Genomic DNA, 18,559 nt, shown 5'->3' on the forward strand with positions numbered 1-18,559 from the left:
TGGGGTTCTGGTGTGTGTGTGTGTGTAAGAGAGAGAGAGAGAGAGAGAGAGAGAGAGAGAGAGAGAGAGAGAGAGAGAGAGAGAGAGAGAGAGAGTGACTTCTGGGTAGCTCTCTGGGACACATAAGCTCCACAGTGGCCTTTCCTGTTCTCTCTTGACTGGTGTATCCGGTCTTGTCTTTGCGCCACGTTTTTACTGGAAAGGTGACAGAGCCTTTCTTTCTGGCAACAGGAGGGTCCGGGGAGAACAAATGAGAGTTAGAAGGAAGAAAGGCAGCAGCATCTAGGCCCCCAGGTCAACGACTTAGGCAGTGGGAAAGCCTGGTCCAGCTGCTTGGATAGTTCACCGGAGAGGCGGCAGCTTCACAGACTGTACAAGCATCTCATAGCCTGAGTTCCCTTCACGCTCTCTCCACCCGGACACTCTGGAGAAGGGGGCGTAGATCACCATTTCCCCTCCCGCCACACTGGTGCTGAGGGAAGGTGGACCATTCTCCCTGAGCATCTTCCTGGCCCACAGGTCAGCCAGTGATGAGAGAGGGAACAGTTTGCCTTGGATATGAGGTTGGCGAGTGCACCCAGACTTGACAGAGTTTTTTAATATCAAGAAGTGACCGAGGAAGTTATGGCGTCTGCCCAGGGTGTCGTTAATGGATCTCTACCCAGCAGGAGAGGGAGAGTCTCAAGGCCCAGCTGAGGCTGATGGGGGAAGAAGAAAATCACTTCCTGTGGGTCCCCCGTGGAGCTGAGGCTGTTCAGGAAGCCTGTTACAGCTGATGAAGGGCTTCATAGTCTTAGGACTAAGGTTGGATCCCTGTGCATCTGGGTTTGGTTCCACTGTGTTTCTAAGTTGTTAGCTGAGGAGTGGCCAGATGGTTTTCCATCGAATCAAAGGCTTCACGTTTTAGATGAGTAAAGGGATGCATCAGAGGGGAGTTTCTGAATATAGGAACAAGGACATTAAGTGCGTCAACTCTCGTGGTCTCTCTTTTACCCTGCTGGGATCTCAGGGTTTCCTCCGTCTTGTGAAATTACACAGATAGGTGTCTGGCTTTAAATTCCAGTCTGTCACAGATTCACTAACAGTGACACAGAGAAGAGAAATCATTTTAAAACATCTTCACAAGTGACTTGTTACCTCGGTCCACTTACTTGTCAATCATCAGCTTTCACCATATTGCCTGTCAGGGGGCCCTTTTATTTATTTACTTTTATTATTTTTATTTTTTTATTTTTTTGGTTTTTCGAGACAGGGTTTCTCTGTGTAGTTTTGCACCTTTCCTGGATCTCACTCTGTAGACCAGGCTGGCCTCGAACTCACAGAGATCCATCTGGCTCTGCTTCCCCAGTGCTGAGATTAAAGGCATGCGCCACCACCGCCCAGCTCTATTTAATTTTTTTAACAAGTGTAATTGTGCACATGTTTTTTTTTTTTTTTTGGTGTGTGTGTGTCTAATTAGGAAATTTCTTTGTAACATGCGAGAATCCCCATGTAGTACAGAGATATGTCTTTATACAGACTTTTTGTGATTTTTTTTCCTTTTTTTTCTTAACAATACAATTTTCTCCATGTGTGAGAGCAGCGAAGGAAGACCCAACCTCCTCTCATCGGCATCGCTGGAAATGCAGCCCAGGGCTGACCTCAGAGGGCACCAGACGGTCTGATGGGGCTCTGCAGACCTGAGAGTATTATGCTGGAAGGAGGCGGATGCAGAAACAGACCCAAGGAGCTGGGCAGGGGCTCTGCCCAGGTGTGTCCTAGCCAGTCCTCTTAGCTTCCTGGGAAAACAGGAGCTGGCTGGGAGCCAAGGCTGACTGCATCTCTGCACCCTTGGTGGCGGGAGGTTCTTCAGATAGATATAGAAAAGACCCCCCCAACCCCCAGCTCCAAACCCATTTTCTCAACAGCTGGATGACTGAGCTGGAGGTGGAGGTCGAGGTGGAGAATAAGTGCTGGGCTGGGCTCAGCCACTCCCACAGACCTAGAGAGATGGAAGCAGGAAGTGCTCAATGCTGGATGGGGGAGCTGGGGAGGAGGGGGCATGGGAGGAGGGTCCTGGGGAGGAGGGGGGATGGGAGGAAGGTCCTGGGGAGGAAGGGGTCTGGGGAGGAGGGGGGATGGGAGGAAGGGGTCTGGGGAGGAGGAGTCCTGGGGAGGAAGGGGCGTGTTCATGATTTTACAATGTGTAGTCATGTAGCTTCAGTCTTTCTCTTTCTCTCCCTCACTCTCTTCCCCTCCCTGCTTTCCTCCCTCCCTCCCTGCCTTCCTCCCTCTCTTCCTTCCTCCTTCCCTCCCTCTCTCTTCTCCTCCCTCCCTCTCATTAGACAGAGGCTTGTTTATTTACAATAGTGTTTTATTCTGATAAAAGTTACTTCAATTTTACAAGTATTCTTGACTTTTAATAACCGTCAACATAACCTGTAGTGACAGGAAAAACTGGTGCTCTTCCTTGTCAACACCACAGATCTGCTTAGACAACAGGTCGCAGCTTCTCAGCATCTTGAAGGACGGGATCCAGGTTTCCTATTCTTCTTGTTTCCCTTCTGCATCATCCGCTTCCGTGAGTGCTTGTCTCCTTTAATGGAACAGGACAGAGTATTCTCATCTATCAGCACACTAGCAGGCAAAGCACATAAGGACACAACCCATGCTGGGTGTGGAGCCACGCTAGTCTCAGCACTCGGGAGGCAGAGACAGGAGGAGCTCTGTGTGTTTAAGCCCATCTTGGTCTACAGTCAATTCCAGGCCGGTCATACACAGTGAGATGATGTCTCAAAAAAAAAAATCATCCTGTGATTGCTTAGTTATACTTTAGCTGTATTGGGCTGTAGTTGAAATGAAGGAGATGCTGGTGGATTTTGAATTTGTGGTGGGCACTTACCATTGACTTGGTTGCCCAAGTCTATCTCGTTTTATAACCCAGGGCCTCAGCAAAAATGACAGCAGTTCTCCATCTCCGGATGACTGAGGTCCCCACCCATGTCTGGGCCCCATGTCTGCATCTTGTTTGCCCTTCGCCCTTGTTCCAACCTCTTCACTTGGTCCTGGGCCTGCCAAAGGACTCTCAGCTCTCCATGGCTTGCCTTGCTTCAGTGCCTTTGCTCATCCTCAGCCTTCAGTCTGGAAATGACTCCTCTCCTCCCACAGTCTCTGCGTGTTCAGAGTCCAGCCGCCCTCTGGATTCCCACCCACAGATGCACCCTCCATAGTGTCTCTCTTATAACATTCACTCATTCTCTCGAATACCCAGGACTTAGTAGGGGGCAGTCACAGGTCTAGGCCCTAGGAATATGGCAGTAGATAAAATGGGATTTCTAGAAATGAAAGTCTGTGAAAGGCAGATGAGCCTAAACACACAAGTCAGAAGGTGGTCAGTTTCTTGGAAACAGTAAACGAGGTGTATTCTGAGCCAGCTCCCCGGATTAGGTGATGGAGTCTGCCACCCCACTCCCTTCAGTCCTTAATGAAAGTCTTGAATTTTACTTCATATCAAAAAGACTTTTTAAAAAATATAGTCTCTATTAGAAATAACACTTTCTAATCTTATATAGTACCTGACACTCTGATTTATGTGTGGTGGATAACAAATGTTTGTTAATTAATACAAGGAATGGTGGTAGGAGGATTCATGTATAAAACAAGATGCAGAAAACGAAGAAAAGTTTGGTTAAAAGTTGGACAAGAATGGTGGTAGCTCCGTGGCAGAGCCCCTGCCTAGCATGCATAAGGCCGGCATTCCATCTCCCACACCATCCCAAAGAATGTTACTGGGGGAAAAAAATTCCTGCGTTTGCCATCTGATTGAGATGGTGGTGTCTTCTGGATTGGGAAACAATTCTCTCACGTGGGACTTTTATTTTTGAGAGATGGAACATTGAACAATAGGTCCTAACTTAAATCTGCAAGCTTGTCATTGCATGGACCTAGTGTGTGGCTTACAGAATTGTCAGCCTGATGGTCACATGTGGCTTGGCATTATGACACTGGTCCTTGAAGAGCTCAGGATGTACAGGTGTTTATTTACTTGGGATGTTGTCCTTGTCCTTCTGAGAAGCTAGCTTTCTTAGCAGTCCCTTTTGACAGCATGGGATACACATACATCTCTGACTATGCAGCTGACCAGCTTTCCTACACTTACCATGGTTGCTTTCCTCCATGACTCTGGATTTCTTGATGCTGGCAAGTCATGGCGTAGAGCAGCTCACTGGCGCCCAGTGAGTGCAAGGATCTCTGTAGCAAACGACTCAGGGTCTTGGGGATGCTTCTGGCTGTTGTTCTCCCAAACCTTTGGGGCAGGCTGGGGACATGGCTCAGGGTCCCTGCCTCCATGTTGGCCCATGCTCTGGGACTTCTTTCTTCTGTGGTCCTCCCAAATCTCAGGGGCAGGTTGGCTGCTGAGTGGGGTACTTTGTTGGCAGGGGCTGGACTCATCTTAATAACATTCTTTGCCCCCCAATCTTTTAGTTCTTGAAAACTGACACTTCTTTCCTTTTCCCCTTCTGGGATTCCTCTAGGCTATAATTAGAAATGGCAATTAAAATAATTTATTATTATTACAAGCCATAGATTAAATCTTAAATTAACTTAAATCCAGACTTTAATCTGCAGACTTGCTCTAGCTATAAACAAAGTTTGTGTTCCTATATGCAGAATTTTTAAATAAATAATTTGTATTAAGCTTCTTAAAGCAATCTAGTTCCTCTGTCCCTTGATTATTATAAGACAACTATAAAATATTAATAAAAATATATATAGTGAGTGCAGCAGTATGTTCAAGCAGCAGGAATATAATGAAGTATTGAAATGAGGCAAAAGTTTATTACCATTTTTCTCTTTCAGGTTTTTGATTCATATTGTTTATGGGATATTTTTATATGTTTATATTATGACTTTAGAGAAAACTCCATTCCCTCCACAGGCCTTGTGTCTTGCCTCCCCCCTTTCAAGGCCACGCGGCACCCAGAATCGGGTCTAGCCTGCTCAGGGCATGGTTCTGGGTAGTCCCACTGAGCTTCTTTCTTTCTGTCAGATTCCAAGTTCCACTCTAAAACCATATTTCAAAACACCACTTGCACTTTAATTAGACTACAAACGACATTTTTAGTGAAGAGCCAAAGTTTGTTTGTGAGTTACTGGACCTCCCTCAAACCTACTTATTGGAACCACATAAAGTACAGGCAATGTTTAGTTAGATTTGGTTCTACCTTGATCGTCGGACCACATTAAACAAATTTAAATAATTCTTTCTGATTGTAACCTGAGTGATAATACTAACCAGAAACATTGCAGAGTATGTAAACACGGAGAATAAACATAGCTCACAGTTCTCCGATGTAGGGATGAACAGTTTACCTAGATTTAAAGATACCACCAACTTACCAGTTTGCAATTGCCAAGGAGAAAAATCCAAATGCTTGTCATGCAAGCTTCTGGCTGAAATGCACCCAGATCTTATTTCTGTCTCTTTGTTACAAGCATGCACCCCTGAGTCAATTTATAGATATCAGTTCACCTTTCCTTGCTAAATATTGTCACACCCTGAGGGCAGTACGCTTGTCATCAGAGAGGCCAGGTTGATTGCTATTGTACTCCATTTTACAAAGTGACATTATATATCGTCAGAGAAAAGCTGAAGTGTGACAGAAAACCAAAATTAAAAAATAAAACAAATCATAAATTTATTTATTACTTACTCTTTGCAAAAGCATTAGATTTAGGACAGATAGTGTGTGCATGTACATGTGTACAGAATGTCAGTTACATTAGTGTGTACATATAGAATGTTAGTTACATTAGTGTGTATGTATAGAATGTCATTTATATTAATGTGTACATTTAGAATGTCAGTTACATTAGTGTGGATGTACAGAAAGTCCATTGTGTTAGGTAGATTTTAAGACTTACCTGGGAATATTTGTCATCATTTTCTTTGCTGTGAAAATGGGGCATCATTAATTCATCTGAACAAAAGATGTTTGATGTTAGGAAGCTTGAAGTGGCTAAAATCAACAAAATAAATTGTTTTGATGAAATAATTTCCATTTTGTCTAACTCCAAAATTGAGTTAATATGTTCAGTCTGGTGTCTATGAGCCTGTGAGAAGGGAACTCACGGTGTTTTTATACTGTAACAGCTGAATTCCACACATTTTAAGTAGTAATATTAATTAGAGTGTGTAACTAAAATATGCATGTAAGGAATGTGCTTATTTCATTCTGGGGGGACAGCAATGTTTGTGTTTGCGAATCCATTGACTTTGAAAAGAATTTTCCTCATTAAGCAGGCTCTCCTAATTAGGGAAGATTGAGGCAACCGGCATTCGGATTCCAAACAAACAGGATGTTTCATTTCTCTGTGCTTAAACAAGAAATCTTTTGTTTTTGGTGCTTTTGTTAGTTTTTGAGGGAAGTGTAAAAAGGAAAAAGGATTCAATACATGCTAGCTGTGTTTTCAAAAATCCAGACAAAAGAGTTCGGCATAATATTTTCAAAATGTCAAACAAAATTAAGAATATGAGAAAAGTTGTAAGTCACATAGTACCCCAATAAAATGCCATGAATTAATTATTTTTGTAAAATGTTGCTCAGTTATCACAAATCTCCAAGAGTAAATGTCAGCTGTCATGTGGAGGATGAGAAGCAGAGAAAATGTTCAGTAGGCGTTCCGGGAGGCCATTCAGTCACTTCGTTATCTGCCCTGAGGGTCTAATTTGGCAAATGTGTATAAATCACCAGGATTTTATTTCTATAAAGACGCCACATCCTACCTTCCTGCTCAAAATCCTTAAGTTAAGGAATCTAGCAGGGGATGAGTTAGTCACACACATGCTCAGTTTGTTGCTCCCAGGGCCCATATTATTTAGGTAATCTCACTTTGCCACAGGCATACTGACATCATGGCATTAAAAGAGAATTTATAGAAATAAATGTGTATTTACTGAAATGCCACAGTGAGTCCCTTTTGGAGTAGCTGACTGGTATTCTCAAAGACTTGCCTTATCGACAGACACACTGCTCCAGAAAAGCCACTATGGGTCCTATCAGACCTGTCCTCCTAGGAGAACTAGACCTCACATGGAGACCCATCCACTTCCAGACAGAGGCGCTCAGAGCAACTTGACGGAAAAGTCCATCATTGCTCTGTGCGCGCTCTCTCTCTCTCTCTCTCTCTCTCTCTCTCTCTCTCTCTCTCTCTCTCTTTCACCTCCGTCCATAACTTGAGGCCGTGGGATGGCAGAAGCGAAGTCTTCTCCACCCTGAAGGTCTCCACAGTAAGCCAGAGAGTTGAAAGCAGCAGTGAACTCTTCATGGCCTTGATGCCACACTGGCCTGTGACCTCCCAAGGCAGTTGACTTTGTAGGCTTCATTTGTTTTGGTAGCCAAGGATCCCCACAGTAGGAGGCAATTAATTCAATTCATAGTCTTGTGTTAATTTTGTAATGCTGTTAGTGGATTATTTGGGTTTAATTTCCCTTAGGATTTCATATACTTGCCTTCCAAATTGTTCTTTTGTAAACTGCTGATGGAACTTCCCTTTTTGTGGTCAGTGGATCCAAACTTTTGAGAAATGGATGAAGCAAGGGGCAAGTTTTTTTTGTTTTTTGTTTTTTGACCAAGTTCACACCCTGGAAAAAGTGGGAGGCTCCTAACCAGGGTGTCTAATTCTTTTCAAAGAATGCAGAGCTTCTAAGAAGGTCACTGGTTTCAGTGGTGCTGAGGGTATTGAAACATCAGTTAGAGGTTATTCCAGTTGACATCTAGAGGGACCCCTGTGACTAACTACTCTCCTGCTTCACCAAGTTCGGTTTCCATGTTTAGAATGCAATTATAATAATCCTATTAAAATGGAAATTGACAGTTTTCCACCGTATTTTTGTTTTAGCATTGAGAGGTTTAACGAATGGAGAACCACACTGTAGGATATACACAGCATGAAACCGCCACACACCTTTGATGAAATGTGCCACTGCATACATGCATATGGATTTAGAAGTCAGGCACTTCTAGGTGAGATATACAGACATACAAAATTTATTTATGTTTCTTGCTGGCTTGTGCTATTCATGTGCATGCTTTACTTTTAAGTTCTGTTTAAAGATTAAAAATATATCGTGTGTGTGCTCATGCCATGGTGCATGTGTGGAAGTCAGAGGACAGCTTGGCTGAAGTTGGTCCTTTCCGTCTCCCTGGGGAATTAACTCAGGTTGTCAGACTGGGTGGCCAGTGCTGTACCTACCCACTGACCCATTTCCCCACCCCTGAGGATTAATTTTAGAGGGGAAAGGGCACACACTAGAGATAAAGTAGAATATCTAGGGAGAAAGCAAACTGTCCAGATTCAGATCATATTGGAGAAGATATGGATGACAGAGAAATTTGCCACTGTCTCCAGTTCAGTGCTTATCTACACCACAAGCGTGAGATAGACTGGGTACGGGTGAAAAGCTGGGATATCTGTGACACTCTGGGAATTTCCCCTGGGATTTGATGAGGTGAGCACCACAGTATCCCTCACATGCACCAATGGCAGCTATGTATGAGAGAACAAGGAGGCAGTGACCCTGAGGCTTCTCTAGCACAACGTGCCTCCTTCAAAAGAGAGATGCTTACCGGGCCGGCTCCGTGGCCTTACGTCCTGCGCTGAAAGGTAGATTTGGAGCTGAGGCACAATCAGTAACTGGTACTGTCACTACCATCCACCTAGTTATCTAGCCAGAATCTTCCATTTGCCCCCACATCCCACTCTAAAGCTCATTATGTTGTTTCTAGATTTGAACATGATACTCAATAGTTTAAAATATTCATCATATACCAAGAACTGTTCTAAGTACTTTGTGAATTTACTAATTTTCTCAATAATTTCACCAGCACAAACTGTGTGAATTCTATTCTGTGTGAATAACAACTAAGCTTCAGAAAGGGAAATTGAGTTATTTATATCGGTGTCAGAACCAGGATTGGAACTCAGGTATGGACACTGACTGATTATTCTAGTGAGGTCTGGTCTCTTCTAATGTCTGAGGAGTTTTTAAGTTGGCTAGTTTTTCTCCATTTCCTTTGCAGTCATTAAGTCCTCTTGCCCAGAACATTTACTTGCTTTACATGCAAGTATGTGTTGGTGAGAACAGAGGCCAGAGGAACCATCAGATCCTCTGGAACTGGAGTTCAAGATGGTTGTGAGCACCGTGGAGGTCTTAGGAACTGAACCTCTTCGAGAGCAGCCAGTGCTCTTAATCACCGAGTCATCTCTGCAGCCCCTCCCTTTCTTCTTCTTCGGTACTTTCCCACAATGCAACCATTATGACCTTCCTAATACCCTCCAATGGCTTCCCACTTACCTCGGAATCACTGCGAAAGCCTACCCGTTCTAACCTGTCTTCTGCTTCTTTCTCTGGCTTAAGTCTTCCCCCATTTCCGCATCATAAGAACCCTTTCCCTCCAAATGGTTGTACTTTCTCTTGCCCCCACCCAGTGTCTATGACATGCTTGAGGATGGAGTTTCTGTTTACATGTCTGTCTCTTTCTTACCCATAGTAAGTGTTGGGTCTCAGTGGAGGCATCCCACCTGCGATAAGTCACCCTGGTGTGCTGCTTCAAGTGACAGTTCCTTTGTATCCGCTTACTACCTCTGCCCTTACCAGTCTGTCTCGCCACGATCCCCACGCCCGCAATGTTCTGTAGACTCAGAGAGCAGAGTAGGACCGGACCAGTGTGGATCAGAGCATATTGTCTATTGCAATGATACTCAGGAACATTTTAGTTCAAGATGAATGAATAATTTTTCATTAGTATTGAAAGTAGGTGTTAAAACTGGAGTGGTCTGCCTTCCAGCTTTTGCTGTTTGTTCAGAATTTCCTCTTGACTATGAAAGAGGAAGCTCTTCAGTAGAGCTTCAGTGTGACTTTTCTCAAAATTGGAAAGTGTTAATAGTCTCATGTTGGACTGTAAGACTCTCAGACTGAGGCTTATCTCCTAATGAGATTCTTCCGTTCAATCAGGTATGAGATCAGATGTGTGATAGATTTTCTTTTCAGCGCTGGGGGGCACTGAACCCAATGCTTTATGCATTCTAGGCAAATGCTCTGCCACTTAGCTATACTCCAGCCCCTGCTCTGTTGCAGTTAATCACACCTTGAGAAAATCAGTGGGCTCCAATGGATCTTGCTGAGTTGACAGGAATCTCCCGTGTTCAAACAAAAAGGCATGCCCAGCCCCAGGGAGGGCTTCCTGACGGTGCTGTAGGCTCTCCCTCGGAGCCGCAGACGTGGGTGCAAGGCTCTTTGTTTATTATCTTTCTATGCCTATTAGATACTTTCTACTCTCTGGCAAATAATAATCATGGGGAACAAACCATTTCTACCATTGAGGAATGGTGGGGACCCAAGTTCACAGGGGCTGATCTATCTGGTAAAGTACTTAAACTGTGAGATTGTTTGTGTGCCAGGGGCTGCATATGTTTTCAAACCCGATGTTGAAAGGGCATCTCACTTAACTCATGGATACATGCTCCCCGAAGCTATGGGAGAGGTCTACGAGGGTGGTCAGTTTTAATGTCCAAAGGATGCTGGTTTGGAGCCCTGTTTCTAACTCCCAAACCAGCCATTTAGTTCTGGGCCATTTGCCTTTTCCAATCTTCTCCCCACCTAAGCGCAACCCAGTTGCTGAGTTACACGGAAGAACTTATGGGCATTAGGCGCTTACTTCGTGTTTTATGTTTCCAAAGTATTTTGAAACCATCTGTTAACTTTTGGCCCTTTTAGAGTGGGATGGGAGGTGGTATTATGGTATAATTAATTGCACTATTATGTATGGCAGAGAGACCTGTCTTTGTTCCAAGTAAAAGCACCATATACAAACTGCATAAAATTATTGTTTAAAAAAAATGTAACGAGAGTTCCTTTGCTTCGAGATTTATGAGTCTCTTGTTATAACGAACTTGTCACATTTGATTGCAAGTCTGTGTTTACGTCTCAGCTTTCTCCATGACAGGTGACAGAGGTAGGCCTGGGAAGGCGCTGAAGCGAATGTGAGACAGAGATGATTTCCCCGTGCAGGGAGAGATGTCGAAATTCAACTCTAGTGGAAGTAACCTAAAGAATCAATTTGTACAATGCGAGAATAGACATTAAATATTTATAAAAATTAATTCACAAGATTTATTCTAGGAGAGTGAATAACTGGCTGAATCCTCATATTGGAAGGAGATTTTTTTTTTTTAAGGAGCAATATATTGAATAAACCTGCAGTATTAGATCTTCCAAGTAGTGGAATTTAAAAAATGTAAAACAATTTGCAAGGCTGATTAGGACACAGCCATTTTAGCTCCTCCGCTTGAGCTTTCACATATTTCCAATGCTTCCTTTTATTGACATTTTTGTTCCTCTTGGGAAGAATGTGTGATTTTTACTGGCTTGGCATGGGGTTTTGGTACCTCTTGCCAAAGACTCAAGATTTTTTCACATGAGGGACAAAGACCAGATGCTTAGTTAAAATAACACATAGTATTACACAAATGTAGGAAATAGAAATTGTACTAGAATTATTTTTGGACTGTTTTGCTTTTGATATATTTTAAAAGATAAGCAAGCAGCCTTCTCAATATTCAGCTTGAGCAGAATAATGTAACTAAATATATTTGTGTGTGTGTGTGTGTGTGTGTGTGTGTGTGTGTGTGTGTGTGTTTACATGCCACAGTGTATGTGTGGAGGTCAGAGGACAACTTCTAGGAGTTGGTTCTCCCCTTCTTACTGGAGTCCTGGGGGTCAAACTGAGGTGCTCAGGCTATTGCAACAAGCGCTTCTAACCACTGAACCATATGGCTAGCCCTTATCCAAGTCAGTGTGCGCCTTTCCAACATTTGGTTTTATTTGTTCTTGCGCTCTTTAGAAGTGTTCTGCTCTAAATGTAGAATGTGCCACTAAAGTAATTATTTGCTTTAATAAAAACCCGAGGCTTTGACAAGTGTAGCAAAGACCTAGCCTCAGCCTTAGGGTGCCCTCCCTGACTGCCTTCGCCGGGCTGTCTCTGAGAAGAGAATTTGTTGTTTAAACCCACGTTGATGTGAGCTGCGGAGGATGTTTGCAAGCACAGCTGCTTCCCCATCTCAAACAGACATGGATTTGGGGCAGGTGTGTAGCTGGTTTGAAGGGGCATCATGACTAATGGGGACCTCATAGATGCTCTTTCCTCTGGATGACAGGTTGGAGCATGCACATGACTGGACTTTTCTTGGTAGCAGGGGTCCTATTGCTCCTGTGCTTCTGGGTGTTGATGGTGGGAGCTTCTGTAGAGGTCCCCAGCAGTCATGCTTGTTTAGCTCTGTCAGAGGTCACCACTGTCGTGCCAACACTTGGGGGCTTTGACTCCACCAGCCCCCTGGTTTTGGTAATCCCACCCGATTCTATGCTCTGCCTACGGGATCCTGTGGAAGCCTCATGGCCAGTAGCCGCTTCAGTCACTTGAGTCACAGTGGCGAGACTTCAACATTGAGGAAGGTCTTCCAGACCCCTTCGATGTCAGTCTTGTAAGGTGAGTCCATGACGTAGCCAGGAGCCACGACATGACAGATCTGTGGCTTGAAAGTCACGCAATTCCATGATAAGCAAATAAAATGCCAGTTTCAACCAATAAATGATCAAAACCCCAGAAGAACCTTCAACCAAATTGTCACTTTGGATGTGCACTTAGCACTTCTAAAGTATCCTGTGACCTAGGCATACATTTAATTAAAAGAGGATTTTCTGACCATCTTCTGGATCTAGACTGGAAGTTTTGTATTAACTGAGGTTAAATGAACTAAATAAATGTTAATATAATCCTCATTAAATACCTAATGGGTTTAATTCCATACTGGGTTTTAAAACTTACTAGATTTTAGATTGGTGAGTCCTAGAGAGTGGATATTTCCCACTTGAGAGGGTATAATATAAAGGAAAAGATAAAGTTGAGAAAGGCTTTAGTTTAGAGCATATTTAGTTACACAGCCAGCTTTTTGGACAGGAGTCTCTTACAAATCCAGATGTGAATGACTCAGAACATCTTTAGAATGGTGGGCCTTGGCTGATGAACTGTGCTATTCAGAACTCCCACTCATTGACAGAGACAGCCAGTGATCTACGATCTGGGAGCATCCAAAGTGATGTGGACACTAAGTGAAGCATCCATCCATGCCTCATCTTCCACCTCTAGATTCAGAGCACTTGGAGCCTTTCCTATGTTTTTGTAGACTTCAGGTTGATTTGTTTATACTTATCCCTTTGAAAGCCTTTCACATATAACTTATTCTGTTCCAAGGAAAAGAGATGTAGGAAGCCCTAGAATGCGGCCCAGGTGGGATGAGGTGAAAAAGGATGGGAGAGAAATTATTGGAGGCTCACGTTGGATCTTCTAGCTCGGCAAGCAGTTTGCAATTCTTACAAATGCTTTGTGGTTAAAAGTTCCTTATTGGCACAGCTGCAGAACGAGGCTCTCCTTTTCTTGACCATTTATTCATGTCTCCTGGGTTACATGTTACAAACATTTCAAGCAAAATAAGGAGTTTATTATAAGGACCCTGGGATGCCTTATGAATGGGATTGGGGCCCATAGAACACCTGGATCCAAGGACTCAAATCACTATCAGGCCTTTCTCTTGGATTCACATTTATACCCCAACATCTGTTTTGTTATCTCCTCTGACTACTTTCTAGATTCAAGAAAATTACCTATGCATCTTCACCACTTTCCCAGTTTACATAGTCTCAATTTTGGCCATCTCACGAAAAAACGGCCTTATCTCTCTCAGTTCCAGATTCCAGATATCAAGGAAGGACTCTTATTTGCCCAGTGCAGAGAAAGTGTCCAATCCTGAATCAGCTTGTGACTGGGTGGGGTCACAGCGCACTAACAGAAGACCCCGTGTAAGGCTCTAAGAGGAATGGGGTGAATGGTCTCCTGGGAGGGCAGTCTGACAGGACACACGTCACTTAGATAGACAGCGTAAAGTAAAACGTGGGTTCTGCTCCCTGACTCCAATTCTGAGACAATCCCCCTCGCTGTCTCAGTTGTGACCGTGCCAGAGGCAGAAGTCACCACTCCGTGCTGCTGTGATGTCCCTTTGTTTCTCTGCAGAGGTGCCGGGACAGTCCTCTAGCCCAGCTGGGTGGTGGAGGTAGATAGTAGTACTTCTGCTGGGCAATTCGAGTCTTTGTTTCAGCAAGCAGGTGTTCTTGTGTGATATTTTTGTTGCTCACATGGGGCTTTGGTGGTAAAAACAAAACAAAACAAAATTTTAGATCTTTCTTCCCCAGGGGTGGTTGAGGGCACAATTCCCAGCTCTTTCTCCATATATCCATCAAAAGCAGAGCCAGTGCTGGGAGCCTCGAAGATTCCCTCCCTCCCCTGGCAGGTGGAAATCCTGGCTCAGGTGTTTCTCTCTGGCATTGGGAGGCACTCCTGTTTCCAGCGTTATGTTTTCACCAGATATGAAGCCCAGTCCCAAGGATTTCAAGACCAGATGGTTTCATCCCTAAACGCTCTTAACTCTTTTCAACATGCACCTCTTTCTGAAATGTTTAAAACCCTTTATTTTGCAATGGTGATACTGGCCTCTCTTATTTATTCCTATTGAGCTTAGTAAGGTCAAGGGATGCAATGAAACGGATGAGAGTGAAACCTTGCGTTTTGAGCATGAAAGTTACATTTTCTACGGAGTTGGCCAACTTGACATTCTGTACCCAACACTTGGGTACTCTTCCTCAGAGACACGATCCCAAACTTGCTGTTTGTGTACAGTGAACTGTGTAGAGATCACAACGGAGGGTTTATTTTGGAGATAGTAAAAACAACACTCTTGTGTGTAATTCCACATGTGAGCATGTACACACTCTTTGGTAGTTAGCTTTATTGCTCTTTGTCATGTTTTGACAGCATTTACCCCAAATAAGAAGTAGCGATAATGGGATTTTCCAATTCAGTCTTGCACGCATATCTGTCTGCACTAAAATATTTGCTTCCAGTGACAGAAAGTATTTTAGAAGTGTTCATTAGAACAATTTGATAACTGTGTATCCATTATTAATAACTCAAGACAAGGAATTACATGTTACATGACTCATGTGACCAATAAGGAAGGCATCATTTCCATAATTATAAAGAATTCATATCACATCCATTTTACTGTTCTGTATCATTTGACCCATTTATGGCTCATTTTGAAAGAGTGAGATTTAAAAATTTATAAAGTTTTTTGAATGAAAAATCTGTCAGGTGATTTCTCCCTGAATATCTAGCAATAATGGCTCCACCAGGCTCTTTTGGTCACTTCTAAGAAACTGACAGAGAAAGTTTGGGGTGCAATGTGTTAGACCTTCTCCCTCAGGAGGGAGCCTGGGCAGAGGGTGCACCTTTTGTCCCTGGGATGAAGTTGATGTGGGCTGGCCACATTCTGGAATGAAACAGATCTTTGAGGTAGAGGGCAGCCACTCAGTGTCCACCTGCTACCCATCCAGTGGCCCTGCCAGCTTCTCCATGGCCCATCTGGAGAGGACATTAGCACGTACTGGGCATGGCTGGCTGGGTCCTCAGCCCAGTAATCTTGGGATAAATGTTGGTTATTGGCTGTGCTGCTGCTACTGTGGTTATACTTGCCATCTTTTAGAGATAATGAATGTGGCCATGGGTGGTGGGAGAAAGAGGCAGGATGCATGCAGGCTGCAAGGCTGGTGGATCCTGTGCCAGCAAGAACATTACTGAATGATTCCTGACCTATTCTTTTTCTCACACCCAAATCTCAAATGTGTTGAGTTTGGCGAGCCGCAGATTATTTTTGCGTCCGAGGACCTGGGCACCAGTGTTCTTCGTGCGTGGCTGTTAGTACCTGCAGACTTGACCTCTGCCTCCTCTTACTGCATTGCATCACCCCCTCTTTCTCCTCGGGGCCATGCCTGTGAACAGCAGTTGCTGGAGTGATTTTGATGAAATGTGACATTTGTAGACTGTGGCCACCGACCAAAGAATCTGAGCTATGGAATCCAATGTTTTACGAGCTACAAAATAAAAGCTGGCCAACATTTATTGCTTGTTCAAACTGCTTGAGCCAAGTCCCCCAAGCCCACAGAGCAGACTCCTTAGTGCTGCTAATTTTACTATCAGCAAAGAAGAGGGAGAAAGGGAGATGATATCAAACAGCTGAACCACGCACGGCCTTTCTGAGGGTAATATGACATGGTAATCCAGAGGGAGGAGGCGTTTCTTGTTTCTTCGAATTAAAAAGAAAATAACTATTATGGAGAAAAGGTAGAATGAAGAAAAAGTTATAAGCAGAGAATATTCACTGGCAATGATTTACATATTAAGGTAGTCACTAGGTCATGTTAGAAACTCTCTAGGGAAATGTCCCAAATGATGGATAGAACTTTAATATTAATAGACAATTCATCATGATAATGTAAGTCATAGATCTAAATCTCCCATCATCACTGGACTAGTTCTGCTCCAGTCTATTATACAGGTAGCACATGTTTTAAATAGCACCATGCAATAGTTCTGAAGCCGTCCTTTGTCTGTAATTGTGCAGTTCTGCTCACAGCACCAGTGATGAGCTAACTCATTGATCTTTCCTATGCTGTCCGGGCTAGCTGCATTTCTCCCCTTTTGATTAATATTTAGTGATTCTCAAGATATGCTCAAATAGTACCTTTTTACAATTATAAAAGAAATTTTACTCAGCACATAATCATTTATCTCCATGAGGTGACTGTGAGGGGAAGAACTGGTTATTATTTATCTGTTGGTTAGTCTATGAAGAAGATAATAATTTCCAAGTTCCCACTTGATATAATAATTTACTAAGTAATCAGCAATCCCATGCAAGTGCATGACTACCTTATCTTAGTCTGAATTTTCTAGTCTTGGAAACTTGGACCTGGACAGAGTGGTGGCATAGTCTCCATGGTCCTTGAAGACAACGGCAACCCTTTTGGAAGGACAATGCTGGTTTGATTATAAATAATGTACGATGAGACTTGTCTATTACTTTCTTCAAGAGAGGATACAGCATCCATTAGTGAAGATCACAATCAAGGTTTCTTATCTTAGTCTAGGACATACATGAACATAGGTCCACAAATGCAGACCACACACACACACACACACACACACACACGCACATGCACACGCACACATGCACGCACGCATGCCAGGCAGTAGGTATATACTCAGGAAAGTAGACCCTCAAAGTATATCAAGAAAAGAGAGGCTTTCTTTAAGCCCACAGATCACTTCATAATGTGTTGTATTCCTCTTTTCTAGGTTATTCTATATGTTGCTCTACTCTAACTCTATGTCTATGTCCATGGGACATCTACTCAAACTTTAGGTGCACCAGTTCTTGTATTTTGTTGACACAAATTTTGTGAGATTTAAGGATACTGTTATAAGGAAAGATGTTTGTCAGGAAGACTCCAGAGGTACCCAAAGCAGCACAGGCATTACATTACTCTTGGTTACCCACTAGAACTAGACAATAAGACTGTTGAAAACACCATACCCTTCAGTTGCAGGACAAAGAGAAATCAATCTGGAACTGACCAGGAGACTCCCCGGTGGCTATCTTTCATAGTGTTGGCAGGTGCTATGTAGGCTACCAGAGGAGAAAAGACATCTATGATCATATCCAGCCCTGGGCTCTGCATGTTATAAAACTGACCTGCTAGCAAAGACATGCTCACTTGTGCAACAGTGGCATGATAGTTATGGGGTAACCAACCACTTTCTGATTGGGTTTGAGGCCTGTAACATAGGAACTGATCGATGCCTGGTATTGCAAACCTGATAAAAATTCATGGCTATGGAGGTCATAGACCCTAGGAGAGAACCTAGTTATTTTGATAAATGGTCATGTTGTCAAACTGCCTCCTAAATATGTATTTTGGTACACATAGATTACACTTCCTTTAACCTTCTTTTTGTAGTAGGTAGGGGTTCTTGCAGAGACTCACATCTGGTCAAAGCATTGAGAGTAAGTGATCATGCATGCGTGGAGCATTGTGCTCCTAGAGTGAACAGTTTGGAAGAGGATTGGAAAATAAGAGCAGGAAGATGGAGAGAAAAGCTGTGAGATGTGACATGGATGTTGCATACATGTGCTGACACCAGCTGTAGTTATCTGCACAAGATCTACACAAAACCAAGCCAGTTAGAACTCCAGCATGGGTGGTAGAGGGGCACTTAGGGAACCTCCCCTCGCTGAGGAGCTATCCACAGTTGATGGCAGCTGGTGGTGGGAGAAGAGCCACTTTTCTTTGGGCCTGTGGCTACTGATGGTGGCTGCTTATGTCCCAGTGCATGGTCCCGTACCCATCACCATATGGGCAACACTAATGGGACTCATGGGTTATTTAAATAAAAATAAAGAAGGAAGCAAAGATGGGAAATTAGAAGGGAGGTGTGCTGGGAGAGCCTAGAGGGTGCTGAACAGGGGAGTGGGCAGTCAAGAGTGGGGTGTAGGGAGTGGGGATTATCAAGATACACTGTATACGTGAATGAATTTTCAAAGAAAAATTGTGTAAAATTCAGCATTT

At 43.5% G+C, this 18,559-nt stretch overlaps 1 protein-coding gene across 1 annotated transcript; it reads right to left on the bottom strand.

Moving 5' to 3' along the window:
* Nucleotides 1-2,332: 2,332 nt before the first annotated feature.
* On the bottom strand, nucleotides 2,333-6,106 carry Npvf (neuropeptide VF precursor). The gene is made up of 3 exons (XM_006982191.4): nucleotides 5,905-6,106; nucleotides 4,139-4,515; nucleotides 2,333-2,575 (listed from the first exon to the last, which is right to left on the bottom strand). The coding sequence occupies exons 1-3, from the start codon at nucleotides 6,040-6,042 to the stop codon at nucleotides 2,524-2,526; spliced, it is 567 nt and encodes a 188-aa protein (XP_006982253.1). The 5' UTR covers nucleotides 6,043-6,106; the 3' UTR covers nucleotides 2,333-2,523.
* Between the last annotated feature and the right edge of the window lie 12,453 nt (nucleotides 6,107-18,559).

The sequence above is a fragment of the Peromyscus maniculatus genome, chromosome 3 (assembly GCF_049852395.1).
Source record: "Peromyscus maniculatus bairdii isolate BWxNUB_F1_BW_parent chromosome 3, HU_Pman_BW_mat_3.1, whole genome shotgun sequence".
In the NCBI taxonomy this organism is placed as follows: domain Eukaryota; kingdom Metazoa; phylum Chordata; class Mammalia; order Rodentia; family Cricetidae; genus Peromyscus; species Peromyscus maniculatus.

Coding starts and splice junctions, on each gene's coding strand:
- Npvf (XM_006982191.4), bottom strand. CDS start 6,042: ATGGAAATTATTTCATCAAAACAATTTATTTTGTTGATTTTAGCCACT. Junction 4,516..5,904: donor ATGATGACAAATATTCCCAG/GTAAGTCTTAAA, acceptor TTCTAATTATAG/CCTAGAGGAATCCCAGAAGG. Junction 2,576..4,138: donor CATGGAGGAAAGCAACCATG/GTAAGTGTAGGA, acceptor GTTCCATTAAAG/GAGACAAGCACTCACGGAAG.